General features: G+C 41.2%; 1 protein-coding gene across 2 annotated transcripts in view; it reads right to left on the bottom strand.

Moving 5' to 3' along the window:
- PANK1 (pantothenate kinase 1) overlaps nt 1-24224 on the bottom strand; it is a 123077-nt gene extending 98853 nt beyond the window's left edge. The window contains exon 1 of one of the 2 annotated variants that reach the window (XM_030203054.1): nt 24065-24224. Coding sequence is in view for 1 of the 2 variants with exons in the window: in XM_030203053.1 (XP_030058913.1) it covers nt 16688-16715 (28 nt within the window). In the remaining variant the exon portion in view is untranslated. Of the gene's footprint in view, nt 1-16687; nt 16911-24064 lie in introns of those variants that run through there. The other variant, XM_030203053.1, reaches the window with a different exon arrangement.
- Nucleotides 24225-24505: the final 281 nt, after the last annotated feature.

The raw sequence follows: 24505 nt of genomic DNA, 5'->3' as shown, positions 1-24505 counted from the left end.
TGGCTTACAATACATCATGAATAGTGGAAATATATAAGAAAGTCAACGTTTAGTATTACAGAAGAATTTTGGGTAACATGATAATGATAAAGCATGATAGTAGAGTAACAGCAAATATTACAAGACAATTCTGGATGTGTGTGGAGGAGTTCACATTTGTTGATCTTTGTGGTATGCCGTGTTAAAGAGATGGGTCTTCAGTAGTTTGCGGAAGTCAGTTAGTTCATAGATCGTTTTTAAGTTGCACGGCAGCACGTTCCAGAATTGTGTGCTCAAGTAGGAAAAGGTTGATGCATGCGTTAGTTTATAGTTTAGACCTTTGCAGTTGGGAAAATGAAGATTAAGGAATGTGCGGGATGATTTTTTAGCATTCCTGGGTGGTAAGTCTATCAGGTCTGACATGTAGGCTGGGGCGTGTCCGTGAATGAATTTGTGAACTAGGATACATATTTTGATTAATTGTGCAGTAGAATTATGAAAGATTGAAAGGGAGAGAGACAATTCAGTGGGACATCTGTGAGAAGAAAGTTGCAGTAATCTAAGCAGGATGTAATGACAGTGTGGCTAAAGGTTTTGGTAGCATGTTCAGAAAAGAAGGGACAGATTTTGGTGATGTTATTAAGAAAGGGCAGGTTTTGGCAGCTGTGTGCCGAGAGAAAGAAGTGAAAGATGACCCCAAGGTTATGAGTTGAGGAGAAAGGGAGAACGACAGTGTTATCCACAGAAATAGAGAATGAGGGAAGAGGAGGAGTGGATCTAGGGGGAAAAATAAGAAACTCAGTCTTGGCTAGGCTCAGTTTTAGATGGTAACGGGTTATCCAGACAGTAATGTAAGACAAGCAGGCTGAGACTTAGGTTTGGATCCCTGGTAAAATTTCAGACACAGAAAGGCAGATCTGGGAGTTTCTACGAGGAAGGGATAATAAATGGCATGCATGGGTAGACTGGATAGGACATATGACCTTTATCTGCCTTCATATTTCTAGGTTTCTATATAAAGACTGCACTGAAAACTATGGTAAAAGATCTGAGCACCAAAAAACAAGTACAGAGAGAGAGGGAAGGGAATAGGTCCAATGCCAGGCAGACTTCTACAGTCTGTGTCCTGAAAATGGCAAGGACAGATCAAGATCAAGAAATTATATATTATATTGCATCATATACTATGAGTTTATCTTATTGGACAGATTGGATGGATCGTGCAGGGCTTTATCTGCCGTAATCTATTGTTACTAACTTAGAAGAGGTCCTATAACAGAACCCCGAGGTACACCGACAGAGTGGGATAGCAGTGGAGCAGGATCCATCAGAACATACACTAAAAGTGTGATGAAAAAGAAAAGAAGAAAGCCAAGACATAACAGAGCCTTGAAATCCAAGTGAGGACAGCGTATCAAGGAGTAAGTGGTGATCAACAGTGTCAAAAGTAGTAGATAAGTAAAGAAGGATGAAGATTGAGTAAAGACCCTTGGATAAAGCCAGGGGCAGGTCATTGGAGACTCTGTCAAGGGCTGTTTCAGTAGAATGTAGGAGGGCAAAAGCCAGATTGGAGTGGATCAAGAATAGCTCAAGATGAAAAAAAGCCAAGACAGTAGTGGTGAACAGCATATTCAAGCAGTTTGGGTGCGAACAGGAGGAAGGCAGAATCCAATGAAGGTATTTTGAAGAGTGGTGTAATTACAGCATGCTTGAAGGCATCAGGAACAGCTGCAGTGGAAAGTGATAGTTTGAGGATGTGACAGATAGAAGGAATGACTGTAGGTGCGATACAGTTGAGTAGATGGATGGAAATGGGATTAGAGAAATGGGTAGTGAGCTTGGATTAGGAGAGAAAATGTGAAGTTTCCTCTTCTGTGATTGTAGAAAGGGAAAAAAAGTGGGCAAGCATTTGAAAGAACATTGTAAGAATAAAGTGACTTGGCATAGAACTCAAAAACCTTGTCATGGAAGCACTCCACCATAATCTGGGCAGAAAGTGAAGGTGGTTGGAACTGAAAGTACATTCAGGGAGGAGTTCAGTGTGGGATAGAGAAGGCGAAGGTTGGACGCAAGATATGATTTGTCAAATGGACAAATTTGTTTGGTAAGTTAAGCGCAGAATGGAAGGAGGTGAACAAGGATTTGAAATGAATGAAGTCAGCATAGGCACAGATCTTAGCCAAAAGTGCTCAGCAGAGCAAGCACAGGAACGTAGGTAGCAGATCCTGGATGTCAGCCAAGGCTGGAGTTTGGTATACCTTACAGAACGGGGAATGTGAGGAACAAGAATATCCAGAGCAGAGACTAGTATTATATGCCTCACTAACAGACTCAGATAACAGAGGATGAGAGGAGAGGTGAAACTGTGGTAGAGAGAGTGCGAGGGATAGTATCCTGAAGATTCCTAAATGTGTTGCTAATAACTGGATAAGATTGAGGGGGAGGGTGATCAAGAGGGGCATTGTCGAAAGAAACGTCCAAGTTGCGATTTCGACGTCTTTTTATAACGTTTTATAACGTCCAAATCTGGGGGTGGGGAAAACTGTATTTTCCAAAAAAGATGACCATCCATCTTTCGTTTTGAAAATACCGTCAGGGACGTCCAAATCCAAGAACGTCCTTAAATCTGGATGTCCCTAAATTTTCGAAAGCAAAGACGTCCAAGTCAAAACGTCCAAATGCAAGCCAATTGGATGTGGGAGGAGCCAGCATTTCTAGTGCATTGGTCCCCCTGACATGCTAGGACACCAACCGGGCACCTAGGGGGGGCACTGCAGTGGACTTCATAAAATGCTCCCAGGAATATAGCTTCCTTACCTTGTGTGCTGAGCCCCCCTAAACCCACTACCCACAACTGTACGCCACTACCATAGCCCTTACAGGTGAAGGAGGTCACCTAGATGTGGGTACAGTGGGTTTGTGGTGGGTTCTGGAGAGTTCACCGTTTCCTCCACAAATGTAACAGGTAGGGGGGTATGGGCCTGGGTCCGCCTGTCTGAAGTGCACTGCAGTACCCACTAAAACTGCTCCTGGGACCTTCATGCGCTGTCATGGACCAGAGTATGACATCTGAGGCTGGCACAAAATATTTTTTAAGATGTTTTTTGAGGTTGGGAGGGGGTTAGTGACCACTGGGGGAGTAACGGCAGATCATCCCCGATTCCCTCCGGTGGTCATCTGGTCATTTCGGGCACCTTTTGGTGCCTTATTCGTAAAAAAAAAACACGCCCGGGTGAAAAAGTCCAAGTATTCGCCATGGACGTCCCTGCTTTTTTTCGATTATGGGTCAAAGATATCCAAGTGTTAGGCACACCCAAGTCCCGCCTTCGCTACGCCTCCGTCACACCCCCTTGAAATTTGGGCGTCCTTGCGACAGACTGCAGTTGGAGACATCCAAAATCGGGTTTCGATTATACCGATTTGGACGTCTCTGGGAGAAGGACGTCCATCTTCCGATTTATGTTGAAAGATGGACATCCTTCTTTTCAAAAATGAGCCTGCAAGTGCGAAAGTTATCAGATGATGGTCAGAGAGGGAAAGACAGATTATTATACAGCTCTCGTATATTCTGAAATGCATATTGCTCCTGCCAGAATTTTGCATGACTGTGGAGTGCAGAATTCTGGATGTTTGCGCAGAATCTGCACTCTGAGGCTAGATAACAGGCCTCCTCACCACCCCTGAGCCTTGGTAGGCCCTCCCCAGCCCGTAGCAAAGACAGGCAGGCTGGCTTACTCCTCCGTCGCCCTCCCAGGCCTACCTGGTGGTCTAGTGGCCTCTTCGGGGGAAGGAAAGAACCCTAACCTTCCCTGCCCCATGCCGCTATTCTCTGGCTCTTGCCACCACTTTTTCAAAATGGCTGCCGAGACTTCAAGTGGTAATCTCGTGAGACTGCCGCAGGGTGGCCATTTGAAAAAAAAACAGTGGAATGAGCCAGACAGCAGGGGCAGCAGGCCTGAGCAGGAAAGCATGGTGTTCTTTCCTGACTCAAAGAGGTACTCCCATTCAGCCCCTACCTCATGGGTGAGTGCATGGGCAGGCTGAAAATATATATATTGATGGCCTGTGGGTGCAGGCAGGAAGGGAGCAGTATAAAAAAAATGAATACTACATGTAGGTATGTGGGTGGCTAGAGGGGGTTGTTAAAAAAAAGGTGGATGCTGTGCATGGAGGGAGAGGGTGGATGCTATAGGTGCTGGGAGGGTGCTGAGAACAATATAGATGGTATCTGTATATGGGGGGGCTGTAATATTGGCACAGAATTTTGAAATTTTTGCAAAGACTTCTGGCAGGAGTAGCATATAAAGTGGCAATGTTAATTATTTTAAACAAATTTCTCAGTGAACTGTAGCAAAAGGTAAGATTTGAGAGAACCTTAATTGCATGCCCTGGGGCCTGAAAGAAAGCACCATTTGCAAACATATTGAGCACCGGCATGCAGCATAAACAGATGATGATATGATAGGTCAGTGGCTCCCAAACCTGATCCTGGAGGCACCCTAGCCTGGTCCTGGAGGCACTCTAGCCAATCAGATTTTCAGGATACCCACAATGAATATTCATAAGAAAGAAATTTGCATGTACTGCCTCCACTGCATGCAAATCTATCTCATGAATATTCATTGTGGATATACTGAAAACCTGACTGGTTGGGGTGATAAGCGATTATATAAATGAACTCAAATGGCAGTATGGCTTAAAAGCTACAAACCTGACAAAACCTCCAGGAATAGTGATGCGAAATACTATGGTACAAGGGAAGATCTGGAAATATTTAATTTGTAAAATCTATACCAGTCAGGTGAAGAAAAAAAAAACAACAAAATGTACTTTTCATTTAATCAATAATTAGCCTCTGTGTGTGTATATGTGTGTCCCTAATAACTTGAAAAAGCCTATGGGTACAAGTTTGAACTTGAGAGAGAGTGTTAGTTGTAGGCTCATCATGGAAAGTTTGAAGTTTTGCAGGTTTAGAGGCTATACACCTAGGTGTTGTGTGCACTTGCAGCTGACAGATCAATGCACAGCATGGTGAATTCTGCTGGGGGGCAAAACCATGAAAGCAGCTTTAACGTTGAAAAGAGAAGCAGATAGAACCATAATTATTTAGAACATTGGACCTTCTACTTATTCAAACTATACTTTAGCTTCTCTATTTCAGATTCAGAGAAGATCCCTTCTACTGTAGTGTATATACATTCAGGGAACCTAAAAAAAAATAAACCAAACAGTGTGAGCATGTCCAGTAGGTTCAGAAGTTAGCACTTGCTAGAAGTTTTAATTTTACTGTATTCTACAATTTATTTTTTGTATGCATTTAAATTGGACATCACCTTGAATTCTCAGGAAGATAAATTCAAATACATTTGTTCTTAAAATCCCTTCATAAGCAAAAGCACAGGATTTTGTTTCTGGGCTTAAAGTAAAGGAATTTAACTAAAACCTTGCGGCTAAAAGTTAGCATTTATCAAAATCCTGTAGCGATTTTTAAAAAGGATTATCTGCAGAAGCAGTTCTTTTGCAGTACATGTATAATGCTGAGAAAAAGTTGTCAAATAAAAATGACAAAGTTCTTACCTTTATTTAATTGAAACTAGTCTTTTTTTATACAATGAAAAGGGTATGAATTAAACAATTTTCAGGCTTATTTTTGAAAGAGAAGGGCGCCCATCTTTCGACACAAATCAGGAGACGGGCGTCCTTCTCTCAGGGTCGCCCAAATCAGCATAATCGAAAGCCAATTTTGGGCGTCCCCAACTGTTTCCCATCGTGGGGACGACCAAAGTTGCTGGGGGCGTGTCAGAGGCATAGCGAAGGCGAGACTGGGGCGTGCCTAACAGATGGGTGTCCTCAAGCGATAATGGAAAAAAGAAGGGCGTCCCTGACGAACACTTGGCCGACTTTACTTGGTCCTTTTTTTTTAGGACCAAGCCACAAAAATGTGCCCTAAGTGACCAGATGACCACCGGAGGGAATTGGGGATGACCTCGCCTGACTCCCCCAGTGGTCACTAACCACCTTCCACCCCGAAAAAAACAACTTTAAAAACTTTCGTGTTTTTTTTTTTTTTTTTTTTTTAAAGAGTATGGGTGAAAACCGGGGATGACCATTTCTAAGGACGACCATCTCTAAGGTCGACCTAAATGTTGAGATTTGAGCATCCCCGACCGTATTATCGAAACGAAAGATGGACATTCATTTTGTTTTGATAATACGGGTTTCCACACCCCTTCGCTGGGACGTCCTGAGAGGACGTCCTCAGGAAAACTTGGGCGCCCCGTTCGATTATGCCCCTCCACGTGTTTCTTGAACCATAATAATGTGCAAGTAGAAACAATAAGACTAATTCATAATCAGTGTGAAACTGTAACTGAAGCCCTAATTTCTTTAGCATACTTAGGGGTCCTTTTATTAGGGTGCGCTAGTGGATTTAGTGTGCACTAAATGATAAGAAGTCTTATTTAGTGCACCTTAGTAAAAGGACCCCTTAATTGGCTAAATAGAATCAGGTGCTTAAATAACTGGGTAATATTAAACTAACTTGAAGGGTACATCTGCACCACTGAGTTTGGGCATTATATCCGATATGAAAGGTCCAAATGGTTCCAAGTTTGGTCTTCAACATGAAATATAATTGGAACTTTTCATGCTTGATCAAAACATTTTTAGAGTACTTCATGCTCATCTGCCTGGACAGGGTTATGTGACCATTTATAAACATTTGGGTCTCTATCCATTCACTTTCCAACAGAAAGATTACGCCAAAAGCAAAGCAAACCAAAATATCAATCTATAAAGACCATTAGACTAATAATTCATGATCTGTAGGCCTTTCTAACCTAATCTAACCTAAATATCACACATATACCACCTCTTCCCTATAGAATACAGCCCAAAGTGGTTTACAAAAATCACATAGTTCATTAAAAAGCCAAAAAACAATCAAAAAAACTAACCCCCCTGTTTACTAAGCCACGCTTTGAATGGGCTGTGTCGGTATTAGCACACGGCTTAGAAACAGGGGGAGGTAAGCTTCTTGATAAAAACTGTGAAACAAGAATGTCTTTAAATTTCTCTGAAACTGAAGATAAGAATGACAGTTTTTGAAGGACCCAGGAAGAGTGTTCCCAAGCTGAAGCTGCTCTATATGAGAAAGACTGTTCTAGAGCTTTTTAAAAAATGAACAGACTTAAAGGAGGGAAACATCAACAAGTGACCTTGACTTTGCCTACAGATTACCTTTCCTGTAAAAAATATATATTAGTGATAGGAACTCCTGGAATCAAGCCACGGAAAAATTTAAAAATAAAACACAGGCTCTTAAACTCTATCCTCGCATGTAGCTGGAACCAATGAAGTTTCCCAAAGAGCAGGGAAACATGGTGAAATTTTGATTTCTAAATGTTAATCGAGCTGCTGTGTTTTGAACAAGTTGTAGTTTCCTCAAAACACCCACTGTTATACCTCCATAAAGGGAGTTACAGTAGTCAAGTTGTAATAAAAGTGTAAACTGAACTAAGACAGCAAAAGGGGTGACCTTAAATAGAGAGTGAACAGATCTCCCTTTCTCACTGCAACTGATGTTGATGTGGTGTGTCGACACTCATTTTTTCTTCTGAACAGAAACAGTGTACAAGGGAAGATATCTAGGAAAAGAAACAATGGCTTTCTGAAAAGAACATTACTACCTATCTCAGTTATCACTGAAGAGCATCTAGATGACCTAGAATACTTCTAGAATAAATGTTTTCTAGAAAGATGTATCGAAAAACTTTTTTGATTCAGTAACATATTTTGTTTGATGAAAACACTGCTTTGCAAAGTAAAAACCTCAACTCTACCGTCATTTATGATGGTGAGTTGTGTTGCTATATCAGCATCTAGACTGCTTGTCATCACTGATATAACCACGAATTCCATTTACATAAGAGCGTTTTAGAGGAGGATGTCACAACATCTGTCTATGAACAGAAACTGAGCTGAAAATGGATCATCCAACAATGCAATGACCCTGAATATTCAAGTAAGCATATACAGAATAAATGAACAGATTTTGTGTTCTGGATTGGCCTAGTCAAAGTTCTGACCTAAACCCTATTGAAATGTTGCAAGAGCTGAAGTGAGCTTTCATGCAAGAAAGCCCTCAAATGTCAAATTGACATCACTGATGTAACCACCAATTTCACTTACATCAGAGAGTTTTAGAGGAGAATGTCACAACATCTGTCCATGAGCAGGAACTGAGCTGAAAATGGATCATCCAGCAATGCAATGACCCTGAATATTCAAGTAAGCATATACAGAATAACTGAACAGATTTTGTGTTTTGGATTGGCCTAGTCAAAGTTCTGACCTAAACCCTATTGAAATGTTGTAAGAGCTGAAGTGAGCTTTTCATGCAAGAAAGCTCTCAAATGTCAGAGTCAAATTGGTTCTGTTTAAAAAATTAACCAGAATTATTTGAGGGTAATGTGAGAGACTATATGCTTCCTTTGACTGTCCTCCCTACTTGTAGTTCCATCCCTGGATCTAGAGAATTCCTAATCTTCCATCATCCTAATTGTAACAAAAAAAAGTCCTCTCTGCTAATTTCTCTAATTAGTGTACTAATTTGTGGAATCTTCTTTCAAGGCTGTTAGATCTGTACATGACTACAGTTGCTTTTGGAAATTATTAAAAACGTGTTTTTTTTCAAAAGTTCCCGCAACAAGATAATGGAAAACAAAAATAACCACTTTTATGCAAAATACTGTTTCAAACTTTATCCTGTATAACTGCTGATAATTTGATGTTTGTTGCACAATACAACCTTGTAAAATAATTCATAAACTAATTTTGGTAAAGTTTCATATGGCCATATATAGAAGATTTATGCAATATTTTTCCTTTATCAGAAGATTTATAACTATAATATGTATGTACTAAATTGTCTGGATTGTAAGCCACATTGAACCTGAACTCTGAGATAATGCGGGATACAAATATCATTATAAATAAATAAAAACAGTAACAGGAAACATTGAGGGCTTCTTTTATAAAGCTGCTCTACCGATTCTCAGTGCGGCAAATGAGAGGAAGTCCATTCAATTCCTGTGGGCTTCCTCTCATTTGCCGCGCAGGAATCACTAGCGTGGCTTTGTAAAAGAAGCCCTCAGCTAAGTTACACTGCTCAGAGCTGCCTTCTGTTGCTGAATGAATGGGTCATGTAATTTTTAATGCAGGGATACTTATTGTTGAATCTTTTTGTCACATAAATAATCAAACCGAGGCCTCAACCCGTTCATCTATGCAGATGACGTCACAATCTACATTCCCTTCAGTCATGATTTGACAGAAATAACCAATGAAATTAATGATGGCCTGAACATCACGGACTCCTGGGCAAATCCTTCTGACTGAAACTGAATACTGAAAAAACACACTGCCTCATCCTCTCATCTCCACATAAGTACAAACCCACAACCATAAACACCCCGGAACACTCCCTCCCTACCTCAGACAGCCTAAAACTCCTCGGAGTCACAATTGACCGCAACCTTACCCTCGAGAGCCAAGTAAACTCTGTAATAAAGAAAATGTTCTATTCAATGTGGAGACTTAAATGAATAAAACATTTCTTCCCGAGGGAAATCTTTTGAAACCTAATACAATCAATAGTACTAAGCCATGCAGATTACTGCAACGCAATCTATGCGAGATGTAAAGAACAACTCGCAAAAAAACTCCAGACCACCCAAAAAACAGCTGCTAGGCTGATATTTGGTAAATCATGCTTCGATAGTGCTAAACCCCTCCAAGAAAAGTTGCGTTGGCTCCCAATCAAAGAACGGATCATCTTCAAAATCTGCACCTTTGTCCACAAAATCATCTACGGCGAAGTCCCAGGATACATGACAGACCTCATAGACCTACCAACCAGAAACAGAATCGGATCTTCACAATTATACCTAACCTTATACTACCCAAATTGCAAAGGACTTAAATAGAAAACAGCTTACACATCCAGCTTCTCCTACGTAAGTGCACAACTATGGAATGGACTCCCAAAAGCTGTAAGAGAAATCCATAACCATCTAACCTTCAGAAAATCACTAAAAACCAACCTCTTCAAAAAGGCTTACCCCACTGATCCAACGTAAATCCCCACATCCAGCAACACAACACTACCAATGATTGTACTGACTAATATTTGATCCTCATTCCCTTCTACCTTCATGGTGCCTAACACACTCCTACCTCATCTGACCACAATACAACCTTGTATTTGTTATCAACCGAATGGCGAAAGCCTTTACGGTATTATGTAAGCCACATTGAGCCTGCAAATAGATGGGAAAATGTGGGGTACAAATGTAACAAATAATAATAAAAATATATTAGTTTTGTCTGAGCTATCTATTCAATGAGGTTATTCTTCTCTCGTATCAGGGTTTAGATTAGGATACAATCATGGTTTTAGTATAAACCAGTGGTCTTCACTAATTTTTAAATTGAGGCCACTTTGGATCCAAATGCGCTGAAGAGCTGCCAAAATCTCTTCCAAGCGGGGCCACGACATTGCTGACCCGCATGTGTCAATGAGATCCATCCCCACCTTCATATTTTTTTTCATTAGCGGTGTCTTCAAGGACAAAGGAAGCAGAGAGTAGTGGGGAAAAAACCTAAAATGATTATGGGGGCCATCCCAGAGGTCTCCAGGGCCCCGGGCCTTGCATTAAAGAACACTGGTATAAACGGTGTTAAATTACTAAACATTCTAGGAGGATCACACAAGATTTTTCGCAAGTCTTTTTTTTTTGCCCAAGAACTATTTCCTATTTTACATCTGTACAAACTGACTTGTGAAATTTGTGTGCAGAAGATGAAGGTACAGATTTTCTAAATGTTTAATACTTATTTATTGCATTTGTATCTCACATTTTCCCCACCTATTTGCAGGCTCAATGTGGCTTACAATTTTCCATCATAGCATGTGCCATTCCAGAATACAGATACAATTGGTATTGTAAAGAAAACATGGATGACATAATAAACAATCAGGTGAAAAGAGAAAACATTCAGTTGGTATTACATATAGGACAAGGAAGACATAGTAATAGTAAACAATCCGGTATAAGGAAAAAATATTAAATAAATGATGGTGTATTACAGTTCCTACTATGAATCATTATGGTATGTCTTGTTAAAGAGGTGAGTATTCAGTGCTTTATGGAAGTTATTTAGGTTGTGAACTATTTTCAGGTCAGGTGGTAAAGCATTCCACATCTGCGAACTCATGTATGAAAAACTGGACGCATGTACTTATTAATGAACGATCTATGTTAAACACATAATAAAAATACAATACTGGAGTACATACAGTTATCAGATTAAACTCTGCTCATTTTGTATGTTTCCATCACTCTGGGCAAGTCACTTAACCCTCCATTGCCCCTGGTACAATATAAGTACCTGAATATATGTAAACCGCTTTGAATGTAGTTGCAAAAACCTCAGAAAGGCGGTATATCAAGTCCCATTTCCCTTTCAGAAGAAGAAAAAGTGACCAAAGCACAAGATTAATCTTCACCCCAAACCTTTCAAATAGCAAGAATGTCAAGAATTCTTATTTACTGGTCTCAATGTATAAACATTTCTTTTATCCTATTGTTTTTCTCAATGGCCGTAATACCTACTTTCAACATCTGAGCAACTTCTCCAGCTATTTATGATGCCATCTCTGCAATATGGAAGGAAAGAGATCCATAGGAGAGAGCAGATAAGTAAAAGCATCTTTCAAAAACTTTAAATACTAATCAAAGAAGGGTTATCTTCGAAAGCTAATAAAAAAAAATTATCTTATTTTCTTTTCTATGTTTTGTTTAGTTTTATTTCTATTTATTACCTTCAAAAGTGAACTAACAAGGCTACCACATCACTCTATACAAGACAGCAGTAACTAATAACTGAAAACAAAATGAATTTCTCTGTGAGGCCTAATTATTATTCAGGACATACTATTACTACTAGTTTCTAAAGCACTACCAAGCACTATACAAACACATAAACTAGTCTAGTCAAGACAAATATATCTGGCAAACAGATTCTAGAAGAATGTTTTACAGAGGCACAATAAAGATGTAAAAGCAACCTCAAAAAGGTGTTTTAATCTGCATTTGAATAGTTCCAGAGAGAGAGAGAGAGAGAGAGAGAGAATGAGTCACTGACTCAATGCTTGTTGCAGGCAGGCAAACAGTGCAACAAGATTGAAAGAGTGGAGAGGCAGGAGTTAGCAACAGAGGAGAAGGGCAGTAGGAACAGTACTCTGCTAGATGAACAAACATCTGGAGTAAGAATGGAAGAAGAGGGAAGAGGAAGGGATTTGATATACGGCCTTTCTGTGGTTACAATCAAAGCAGTTTACATATTATATATACAGGTATTTATTTTGTACCTGGGCAATGGAGGGTTAAGGGGGAGATGCATACACTTACCGGGCCAGCAATGTGAGTTCTTGACCGGTTCAAGCGGGTTTAGCGAGCAGGGAATCCAGCAATGTGACACCAAGAATCGTAGGCTAATGAACTGTTTTGTATTCAAATGTGCATTACAAGGGATGCACAGCCATTTATTAGCCATACACAGCAAGGACCACCTACCTTTAGTGAGCAAAATTTAACAGAAGGTCTAGTGCAGCTGTAAACAACTTGTCATCATTGCCAGACCAGTCTTTCTGCTATTGCTCCCGTGCTCCCAGACTATGCAGTCACTGCTTCTCTTCAGCCCAGTGGGGCCAGAGAACAGAGCTGCCTGTTTGCTTGCAACCTGCTCACGCTCCTCCCTCCCTCACATCTCTGCTATAAGTTTTTAACTTGTATGCGCGGTTATAGAGGCGTATTCTCAGCTTTAAAGGCTGCTTGATGGGCAGGAACTCTTGGGCGCCAAGCCAGACAGCTGTAGCAGCAGTATGGCAGTGAAGGACGAGGGGCTGTGGGTATTCCAGAGCATCAAGGCAGGTTCGCTGAAGTGCAGCGAGACAGCAGCTGGAAAGGCAAAGTTGGCATGCATGCTCTGAGGAGTTTCCTTGATCCAGCACTGGAGGTGATGCTGAGGTTGGAGAAGCAGAGCTGGACCGTTAGGACAGAGCGGGAACCAAAGTTTTCACAAGGAAAGAAGCTGAAAAGGAAAAAAAAAGGCTACACAAGGCTTCTATACATGCGGCTTGTATGCATGTATGAAAGTTGTGTGTAGTACGAGCATGTGCAGAGCAGCCGCGCTTAGCGATTGACTGCTCTGTGCATGCCCCGGCAGTCTTCCCTACCGAGCTGCACGGTAAAAGTCCATGCTCATTTGCATAGGATTTCTTTTGTGAATTGCCTGATATTTCCACCTTGGTAATTTTTCGTGGGGTGGAAATCGTGGGCAGTTCTTTATGGAGACATAACTGCATCGGTCCCTCAGGTGACTTGCCCAGAGTCACAAGGAGCTGAAGTGGGGATTGAACCCAGTTCCTCTGGTTCTCAGATTGCTGTAATGACAATTAAGCTACTCCCCCAAAATGAACATGTAGTGAAATAACAGAAGATTAAACTATATGTAGGAGAAATGTAATGACACAGCACTTGAGCAGGGTAATTTTATAAGAGGATGCATACTTTAAGCGGTAAAGGATGCACCCACTATTTTAGTCATTTACACACAGCTTCAGCCACATTTGCACACAGATCATCTTTTATACAATACAGACCAGAGTACAAGTATGCAGCTTGAAATGATGGTGTGTCCTTTATTGCTGGAAGTGCACAAGAATGGAGTTTGGACAGAACAAGGATGGCATGTGCAAGCATTCATGTAGATTATAAAATACTGTAATTTACAGCATTCTATCTTAAGTTACATTGAGGCATATTTTCAAAGCACTTAGCCTTCCAAAAGTTCCATAGAAACCTATGGAACTTTGGAAGGCTAAGTGCTTTGAAAATATGCCTCATTGGCTACTAGTAGAAGCTAGAATCCTATTTTAAATTCATGTAAATATGGGCATGCACCCAGTTTGTACACACAATTTAATTGATAAACTATCCAGCACCAATAATTGGGTCTTAATAATCAATTAGCGTTAATTGGCATTAATTTAACTTTGCACATGCATCTTTAAGCACCAGAATCCAAGCATAAATTTTACACAGGGATCTGAAAAGGGGGCATGGCTATGGGAGTGGCATGGGTGGATCGGGGCAATCCTGGAATTTGGGTGCAGAATAAAGGAGATCTGCACCTAATTTAGGCACAAGAATTTACACCAGGTTTTAGCTGGTGTAAATTTGGGCGCAGATCCTGGCGCCAAACACTATTCTATAAAGGCGCTCTCAACTCTAAACGCAATTTACAATTGTGCTTAATGCTAATTTTTTTTTTTAATCAGCACCGATTTTTTTGGCGTCATATACAGAATTCAGCTCATAGTGACTGTTTCATCAGGGTTCTTTTTTTTTTTTTGACTTGGCTAGTTTGCAAAATCTAATGATGTTTCTTTCATTATTAGCAACAAAACTTTATAGAAAAAATATAGAACAAATTGTTCAACCTATTACATATATTCCCCTCTTTATGCATAAATGAACCCAGCTGAAGTCAGCAAAAGCTGAGAAACCTGTTAAGCATGGTTTATATATTAGCCAGAAGTGACCCAAAGTCATTTAAGCTTATGGGCAGCACTAAACTGCAAAGCCAAAACTCTGCAAACAAAAGATTAACATTTAATAAAATAAGCAGACATATGAACAAATAGTGAAAGCAACAAACTGGATTTTACATGGTCAAATGCAACAAATATATTACAGAAATAATATTTAAATGATAGTGGGGGATGTTTACTAAAGTGTGTTCATCACTTACTAGGGGTTTAACACGCATTAATGGCTACCATGCAATAAGAACTACCACAAGGTAAAAATCCAACAATAAGTACCTACAAAAGCTTGTGGCGGGATCTGGACAGAGGTCAGGCGTGAACAACAATGACAGCTATCATGTGGTAGGTAACCGTGCGATGGCTGTCCTGACTGGGGTTAAGTACATCCATTCTAAGAGGTGGTGTTAAAAGTGTAGCCACACTACCGACAGTCTAATAGCACAGCAGCTGCCCACTGACAGTTAAAAAAAAATGATCATGATCACCTCAATCTTATTTTCCCCCAGACCACATCCCTCCTTAACTTTACCCCTCCCAATCAAGCCCCCCCCCCCCTCCACACCAGCTAACATACCTGAAACATCTCCTCAGACCACCACTGGATTCCACTAGAAGTTGCCCTGGTGGTCTAGTGGGCTAGAATAGAAGTGTCCCCCTTCCACCCCCACCCTGTCCTAGCTCTGGAGTTCAGAATGTTGCTTATGACCCCAAGTAGTAATGTCACTAAGGGCCAACCTGCCATATAAAGAGTGATTGCCAGGGCATTTGGGATTGGGTTCAGGTATTGTAGGTGGAGAGTCCCACTCAGGAGATTTCTACTTGGTGATCAGAAGGAGAGGTAGGCTTGGAGAGGGAAATGGATTGGTGGAATGCTGTGTGTGGCGTGCTTAGTGGCAAGATTAAGAGCTGTGGGCCACTGGCCCTGAAAAAAAGTGCACACTACATGGCTCTGCAGTATGCCAAGGAACGTAATGCAGCTCCATGTGGTAAGTGTCTGCCCTATGTGGTAACTGCAAGGCAGATGCTCCCCACATCTGCATGTATTATACCTTAAGGTTTGCACTTAAGGTGGGTTAAGTGCAAATCTTACTGACCTTTAAGAACCAGGCCCCAGTGTTATCTATACAATATACTTGTTTGTATTTTACTACATACATTACTGGCTTGCTGTATGTTTGTAGAAACTACATTAATACAAATGATCCCTCCCTAAATAAACTATCATTTATTGTCATACTGCATTTCCTGGCCATTATGTGAGGGGTGAGGCTGATGAATTTGAAGGTTGTTTTCACCTACAATACAAATGATCCCTCCCTAAAGAAACTATGTATTTATATTCATACTGCATTTCCTAGCCATTATGTGAGGGGTGAGGCAGATTAATTTCAAGGTTGTTTTCACCTACAATACAACAGTGATTCAACAATCCCAAAATAGATCCAGAAGTTTATAGTACAAAATACAGCATAGAAAAAATACTTTTACTTACATAGCATATTTGTAATTTTGGTTGAAAATTAACCTCCAGCGGGATGAACTAAGTATTAAAATCAAACTATTTATGGATATGTAATTAGAACTATTTTTTCACAAATAAAAGTGCTATTTATTTTTTGCACCTCCGAGCTATTTGCAGCCCAGCTTTTAGCTAGTAGAACCCATTTATTCACTCATTGATGTAAATGGCACTACTTTTTTAGAGTGCTGTGCACAAAAGGTGCAAAATTCATATTATACAAACTGAAAGTACATCTTGCACACTATTTGTTACAGCATAACTGGATCAAAACAAACCACTTTATAGAAGTAATTTCAGAGAGACTACTGTATTGCACTTATAGTCGCAGCTGACGGTACACAGAAGTACTATAACTCTGGTAAGAGAGGTAATGACAGCCCACGTCTAACTCCATTAAGTGCTCATTACAAGCTAGAAACAAATGCAGTATATACGTATTTTTGTATCACTAATCTGATATGTTCAAATGAATTCTAATCCTAATATGACATAAAATGATGGTTAGTACTTACTATGTCTCCTGCCATTTATAAGCTTCATTTAAATCTCTTAGGTCACACAAGGAGCAAGAGGCAACCGGCTGATCGATCAACTGCTACTTCAAATATCTTTGAATCCAAGCAATGGCCCTGCGGATCTACATTCTACTACTACTTTATTGCTCTTCTGACCAAAGTCACATTTTTCAGGATGTTTAATTGCGAAACGCTTAAGTATGTTAGACTTCTGCACACAGTATTTACCACCGGCCCATCAAAGCTGCAGAAAGCATGCTCCCCTAAGCCCCATTGGCTGATCTGTGACCGAGCCCACATGGTGTCAGGGGGCGTGTCAAAAAAGCGCCGTCTCATTGGCTGTGACTTGCATGGTATTTAACCACACCAGTTACTAAAGCTTGTCAGACTATACACCAAATGACCTGATATTCACCAATCAATGACTGCGACCTGTAAATAGAGAGAGAATGTCTGTAAAACTAAAACCAACCCAATGGTTAATTTTAGGCTCGCTCATATATTTTTTTTCTCTTACAAATGTAAATAACAAGCTTCAGAATACAGAACTGTGATCTCCTAAAGCCTCGTTATCCCAAGCTAATACTGGGCAAAACCACTCGCTCAAAATATAGAAGTTACTTGTTAAATCTTAGGTATATTTAGCACATGGGGAGGGGGTTTAGGTATCTGGTGCCCCATAAAGCTGATAAGCGGATATGGCACCGGAAAATACCTGCACCCCGGCGTGAGACTACCAAATCAGTGTGAGGCTACAGCAGTACTGCCAAGAGAGCGAGCGGTTTTCCTTCCAAATGAGGCTCTTTGTTTTTCTTTTACCTCGGTGCCGTTTACAATGAGCCACAGTTCCCCCTCCTCTCTCTCTCTTTGCTTCTGCATTCAGCTGCCAAAATACCGCAAAAAGAGAATGTAGAGCAAAGGCAGCCTTCTTCAGCGCATGCGCATCAAAACGGACTCCTCCAGCCTGATAAGCAGTCACCGCTGTTTCCGGTTCCGTAGTCATGGTTATTGCGCGTGCCCCCAAAAAATGCCGGACTGGTAGTGGTGCTATAACGGGTTGAGCTACTTTCTCTGCTTCGAGACATAGTTGTTAAGGGGAGTGGATCGTAGACGTGCTGTTTGACTGAGACCTGCTGCTGTAGCAGATGTGGACGCAACCCTAGATTAACCATTAAGCAAAATAAGCACGTGCTTAGGGCACCAAGGAAAGGGAGGCACCATAGAATTTATTTTTTCTACTTGCTATCATGCCCTTAACTCTAACTGCCACATCCATTATCCAACATGAATTTCAGTGTTTTTCTCTAAGTCATTATAAATATGTGATGTTTTGTTTCATACAGTAACACATTTCTTCACTATTGAGAGTTTAATGTCTAGTCAAGTAATGGAAGGGCCGAGAAGACACCATTGTTGGCCTGTGCTTAGGGCATCAGTTGGCCTTAATTTGGCCCTGGTGGAGCTGCTGAAGATACTGCATGTGCACCACAGACTGTTGGGATCCTCCTACTTAGCTGTGGATTGTGTGTGGAATGTGAAAGTGCAGGTGTCAGTCATCGGAGGTGGAGGGTGGGGGAGGAAGTAAATAGGGGAGAACAAGGTTTCAGAAGAAATAATGGTTTTTCTCATAGGGGCAATTTCTCCAAATGAGTTATTTTTGTGCATACTGTGATTAATAAACCTCACTCCAAAGCCAGGGTATGTGGAGTATGATCTCAGTCTCTCAAATGTACTGCTAATGCTCACTGTAGTACTTGCATTGTGCCAAAGGGACCTTTCCTTCTGGAGTTCATAAGATGTAACGTGGATAGGCAGTTTATCCAGGTGCACTTAGAAGTTCTTTTTGATCGAACCTATGGCGCCGAAAACGATGTGGCAGAAAGATATAGAAATATTTCACATTTCTTGGTACTTGAGGATCTTCTCCCTCTCTCTATGCAATTTACAGAGTAATCACTTGGGATCAACATCTCTATAATCAATACCGTTCTGGTGAGGGTTTTTTTCTCTTTTACCGTTATATCTGGTTTTCTTGCATCCAACTTTTTTTCAGTCAGATGGGGATGTCCCCGGTGATCATAACCTCTTCATTTTCCACAATTCTCTTCGTGTCATGATCCCAGTGTTTTCCCGGTACACTGATATTGTAATGCTTACAAAGTTTCCAGTGAATTATGGTTTTTCCTTGTGGCTCTGGCTATTTTCTCTCTAGGGCAGGAGAGGGCAACTTTTAGACACAGGGTAGCATTAGTGTCAGTACAACCCCTAGCTGTCTTCAACATTATGCAATGTTAGAACCAGAAACGCAAAGAGATCCATTGACCTTCTGTGGTTTAAAAAAAAAAAGCAATAATGTAACTAAAAATGATGGAAACAAACTGCTAGAGTAGCTATTCTGAAATTATATGCAAATTATTTATTTGTCACATTTGTATCCCACATTTTCCCACCTATTTGCAGGCTCAATGTGGCTTACATAGTACCAGAGGGGCATTTGCAGACTCCGGTGCGAACAAATACAAAGTGATGTTGTGGTAATAAGAAGTACATGTGGAACAGTCAGTGGGAGAGTTGTGTTATGACCATTACGTGCTTTAATTTTGTTGTGTTGCCAAGATCAGGCATTTAGGTTGGATCGGTAGGGTATGCCTTCTCAAACAGGTTAGGCTTTAGTAATGTACATTTTTATATTTACAATTGCCAGAATTCTGCTTAATGATGTTTTCTGTGTATACTTCCCAGGCTTAATTTGTATAAAAAGGAAGTGGAATTGGGGACGGGGCCATGGCCGGAAGTGAACTTAACTCCTACACACACAATATTTGTGGATAAAAAAAGAAGCTGGTATGTATATATATAAATACACTGTGTGTGTATATATATATATTTTTTTCTATTCATGTATATAATAATAACAAAGAATATCACCAACAGTAGTACAAATTTGCAACAATATGGATAAAATCTTGTACTCATCAGTGCTTTTCTCAACATTTACACATTTTATACCACTGAGCTGTTTGGGGAGGCTAAAGTGGGATAGGACTAGGATCAGGGTATGGGGCAGAGTGGAACGGAAAAGTGCAAGTTAAAATCCTTGGTGTGGGAGGCAACATATATATATATCTAGAAAAAGAACTCCTAGACTTTTCACCCCAATTAAAAAGTTATAGAAATTCAAACATGTAATTTTTGCAGACTACTTATGGACCCATGACATGAAAAAAATCTGCCATTCTCAACATTTTGGATCTACTACTTTAGTCACCTTTTAGAAACATAAATATACATAATATCAACGGTTTCAAAGCAGCACACAACTGGTTATCTTTGCTACCTTTGAAACATTACCAGTTATTATCCTAACTGATGACTAATTTCCCTTGCCAGTTTGGCCTGAGGAGGGGGAATAAAAACCAGTGGGGGACTGAGGGTGCAATCCCCCCTCCCTAATCCCTCCAGTGGAGTGCTGTTCAATAGCAGCTGATTAGGACATACACATTTAGGCCCAGATGCACTAAACAAAACGAGCCTTTAACGACCCTTTAATGAACAAATTTGTAACCGTAGCATGCATTAAAGGCCATTTTCCGACGACGCTAGCAGCTAACGAAAACGGAATGCAGATGAGCAATTTGTGTAGAAACCCTATTGAATTGAGATGCACTAAAGTTTTCCCACTTGCCTTAATGGTGGAAATCGCCGGAAAATTTAACGAGAGGTTGTACCTCTCGGGGCTGCCCAGCTAAAAACTTAAATGTAAAAACAAAAAAAAAGCGAGGGGGGGTGAAAACGCGCGTCAGGAGTGTCCTTTATTGACGGCCAAGGTCACCACTGCTCCCCGCTCCCCCTGCATTAATGCAAAAGTTAAAAAAAAAGGATCGGGAGGGGGCGAAGGCACTCGTCAGGAGCGTCCTTCATGGACGGCCTTGCCCCCCCCCCCCCCCCGGCCGAGATTGCCACTGCTCCCTGCTTCCCCCTGCATTAAAAATCAAAGTATAAGGCTGCCCCAGCCCCCCCTCCCTTCCTCTCTTCCCCAGCTCCGCCTCCCGCCATCCTCCGCCCCGTGCCCTGCACCCCCTGAGGTCGCCGTCGCTCCCCCCCTCCACCGGGCCCCCTCCGTCTTACCAGGCCTGTGCAGCGCCTCTCACCTCTGTGTGAAGGCGCTGCACAGGCAAGAAGAACAGCTGATGCCTCTTCGCGGAGTCTTCGGGCGTCCCTCTTTTCCTCCTGGGCCCGCCCTCGTCTGACGTAAGTAACCTACGCGTTTCCTCTACTGCTTGCGGGGATTACACCAGTTTAACGATTCTTTGATGCAGCCTACTTTAGAATACCGCACCGAACATGTGCAACTTGTTTTTTTAGTGCATCCATCGTTTTTTCTAAAATGTTAATGACTTTTACGTTTTCGGTTGTTTTACGTTTCATTGATGCATCTGGCCCTTAGTCCCTTCTGAAATGGAGAATAAACATCTCCGAACTTGCAATGCCCTTGTCCAGTGGCGTTCCTAGGGGGGCGGACACCCGGGGTGGCGCCCCGCCCCCCCCGGGTGCAGCACCCCCCCGATGCAGCGCGGACCCCCCCGGGTGCACGCCGCTGGGGGGGTACCGCAGCACACGCCTGCTCAGAGTTCCCTGACTTCGCGCGTTCGCTGCAGCTCCCTCTGACCCGGAACAGGAAGTAACCTGTTCCAGGGCAGAGGGAGCTGCAGCGAGTGCACGAAGAAGTCAGCGAACTCAGAGCAGGCGCGCGCCACGGCACCCCCCAGCGGCGTGCACCCGGGGCGGACCGCCCCCACCGCCCCCCCCTTGGTACGCCACTGCCCTTGTCACACCCATGACACACCCAAACCCCATTCCCCTGCTATTTTCTTGCACTTGGGTTTGATACATGCATATCCTGGCGTTGTAAAATGTGGACTTAGATGTTTATACAAGATACATTTTTTAAAGGACCAATTTATGCACATATCAAATGTGAATAGGGCTTTAAAATGAGGGCTACAGTGTGGAAAGTTTTAAGGTAGCACTCTTAGGGCCACTTTTATTAAACCATGCTATCCATTCTCGGCACGGTAATGTCCACAAAGCCCTTTGTCAACATTGCCGCATGGGAATCACTAGCACAGCTTACTCTCCTTTTTTCCCCATTTTTAAGCAAATGTATGAATACTTGATTTTTGGATCCTGTTTTTATTATGGACTTTTATTTCAGCACCAAATTCTTTATTTTTATATATTGCTAGTGTTAGGGAGGGCAAATTCCAAAAGCCATTTAGCTACATAAATGATTAATAATATATAGTAAGGTGAGACAACAGTTTTAAATAAAGATCTCCATCTTTAGCTCCACCAAATTATATACATGGAATAAATGATGATGAAGAAGAAACTAGGGAGGCTTCCTGGACCAGTCTGTCACTAAGAAACAAGTCTAAATGGGAAGGCTTGTAAAAACAAAACAAACAAAAAATCTGATAGCGTATTAAAACATATTGATGGACATTTTTGGAAGTTGGGGACTTACTTTTGCTAACGTTTAGGCATCATTGACAGAAATTGTTTCCCTTCCCTTCCTGTGGTATTCAGTTTGAGAACTGGGTCACAATCTTGAGCTAAAAGAAGATACACAATCAAATTCACTTTAACCTGGCCCTGCTCTGACCTTTGCAGCACCTGTTAAATCAAACTATCTGAAGCAGCTGGGAGTATGTAGCCTTCCGTAACATGCATACTTTTGTAGATGGACTAGTCTGCAAGGGAACATATTAGGATGGTAAGGAAAAACTCTGTATTGATTGTATTTTCAGATTGAGGCATATTGCTTTCCGCTGAACTTTCACCGGAATGAAAAGGAGCTGGAAGGTCCATGGATACTTTTTCTTTTGAAAATTATGTATAGGGTTGCTCTTTGCACGTAGGAGGGGAGTTAGAAATAAATATTACTGGTTTTCTTGAGCTTAACACTATATTGACTATATTTTATGTTTTGCTGTAATCTGCCCTGATTGATTGAGGAAGAACAAGCTAAATACAAAATTTAAAATCTTTAAATTTGTCTTGGTTTTCCAGTTATTTCCCCAGAGAATAAGGAAATTCAAGTAAGTGTAAATGATCATATCTCAGCACTTTAATCTAATAGCTGTATTCTGAATAAATTGAAGATGATGAATAGAAGATATTTTGAGACCATTGTATAAAGAGTTGCAGTAATCTGATCTCAATAGTATAAATACATTAAACAGCAAAGATAGGGCTGCTTTTATGAAGTGGTGCTACCGATTAGCATACACTGAATAAGAAGCCCATTCAATCCCCATGGGCTTCTTCACATTCGATACACTCTAATGAGTAGCACCACTTCAGAAAAGGAGCCCTTAGTTTGTTTGTTTTTTAATCTAATTTGGCTTGAATGTATTTAATGCAGAACCATAACAGAAGTAGCCACCATGGATGAAATGTGGGTATTAAAGGAGAGAGAGAGGAGTCTAGATAGACTCTCAAAGCCTATCTTGAGGCTTTGAGCCTGCCATGAGTGGGAAAGCGCGGGGTACAAATGTAACAAAAAAAAACCCTATATAATCCACAGTGTAAGATCCTGGTTCTTGATTCTTGTAGACAAATTGGGAGTAGATTGGAAGGCAGAAATCCACATAGCCTTGGTCTTCTAGGATTTAACAAGACCATTGACAAGTCAACCAATCAGTTCTTGGCATCTAAGTAGCGTTTCAAAGTACATAATTCTGAAAGAATAAAGCCAGTGGTTCTGAAGCTATGGGTTGTGACTCCAAATAGTGTCACATCATCATTGGATAGGGTCACAGAAAAAGGGCTGCTCCCTCTCCCTCTAGATCTCCACTGTGACCCATACTCAGTAGTGGCAGTCAGCACAGGGCATGTGAGTCAGTGAATGTTCACAGGTCCTGTTTCCACCCCCCCCCCCCCCCTGTCTTTTTGTCAACTTCTTGTTAGACTGAAACCCATGCAGAATACTGGGGTCTGTACGCAGAAACAGGGCCTCGTACTGAGTTGCTGCTGTTGTTGCCACTGCTGTTGCCTTCATTCTTCGGATAAGTGGGTGGCAGGAGAAAGGAGTGGAGGTGTTACTGTTTTTGTTTTTAATCATCCTCTGGGATCACGTGAAGTTTTAAGCATTAAAATGGAGTCATATTAGATAAAAGATTGGAATACATGCCACAATTTGTAAACATTAGCAAAATAAAAAACACATATCCCAAAACTTGAGCCAATTTAGCAAAAGGAGCAATAAAAACTGCTACCCTGTAGCCAGTATAAATGTAAATAGTACACTGCACATAATTCTCTAGTCTGCTGTTAAGATTTTAATCACAAACCCCTTATAAATCAACTTACCTTTGTGCTAGAATTGTTCCAGGTAATCAGGGCATTCATATCAGAATGCTTATAGTATCTGATGGGCACATATCTACTGACTATTTCCACAGATTTCTTTGACTGTTTTGATGATGTTTGCACTTTGCTCAGTTTGGTTTAGTTGATCTTTTCAGAAAGCAATCAGTTAACATCTGAAATGACAGGAAATCAGTCTGACCACTTACTTGCACTATGACCTGCTAAACCTTTTTTGTCAGACCATAGCTGCTGTTCACATGTTCATCAGACACAAAAAAAGAAAGGCAGTGTGGGAGGCTCAGAAGCCTGCTAAATTTAATTTTGTTTGCATAGAATATTAAAAGGAAGACATTGCATGTGGATTTTAAAAATTAAGGGGGTCAATACTCAGGCAGTGGCACTCAGGGTTTTGCTGCTAGTGCTATGCATGGAATTCAATGC

This window comes from Microcaecilia unicolor, chromosome 5 (assembly GCF_901765095.1).
Source record: "Microcaecilia unicolor chromosome 5, aMicUni1.1, whole genome shotgun sequence".
In the NCBI taxonomy this organism is placed as follows: Eukaryota; Metazoa; Chordata; class Amphibia; order Gymnophiona; family Siphonopidae; genus Microcaecilia; species Microcaecilia unicolor.
This window is presented reverse-complemented; position numbering and strand designations above follow the sequence as displayed.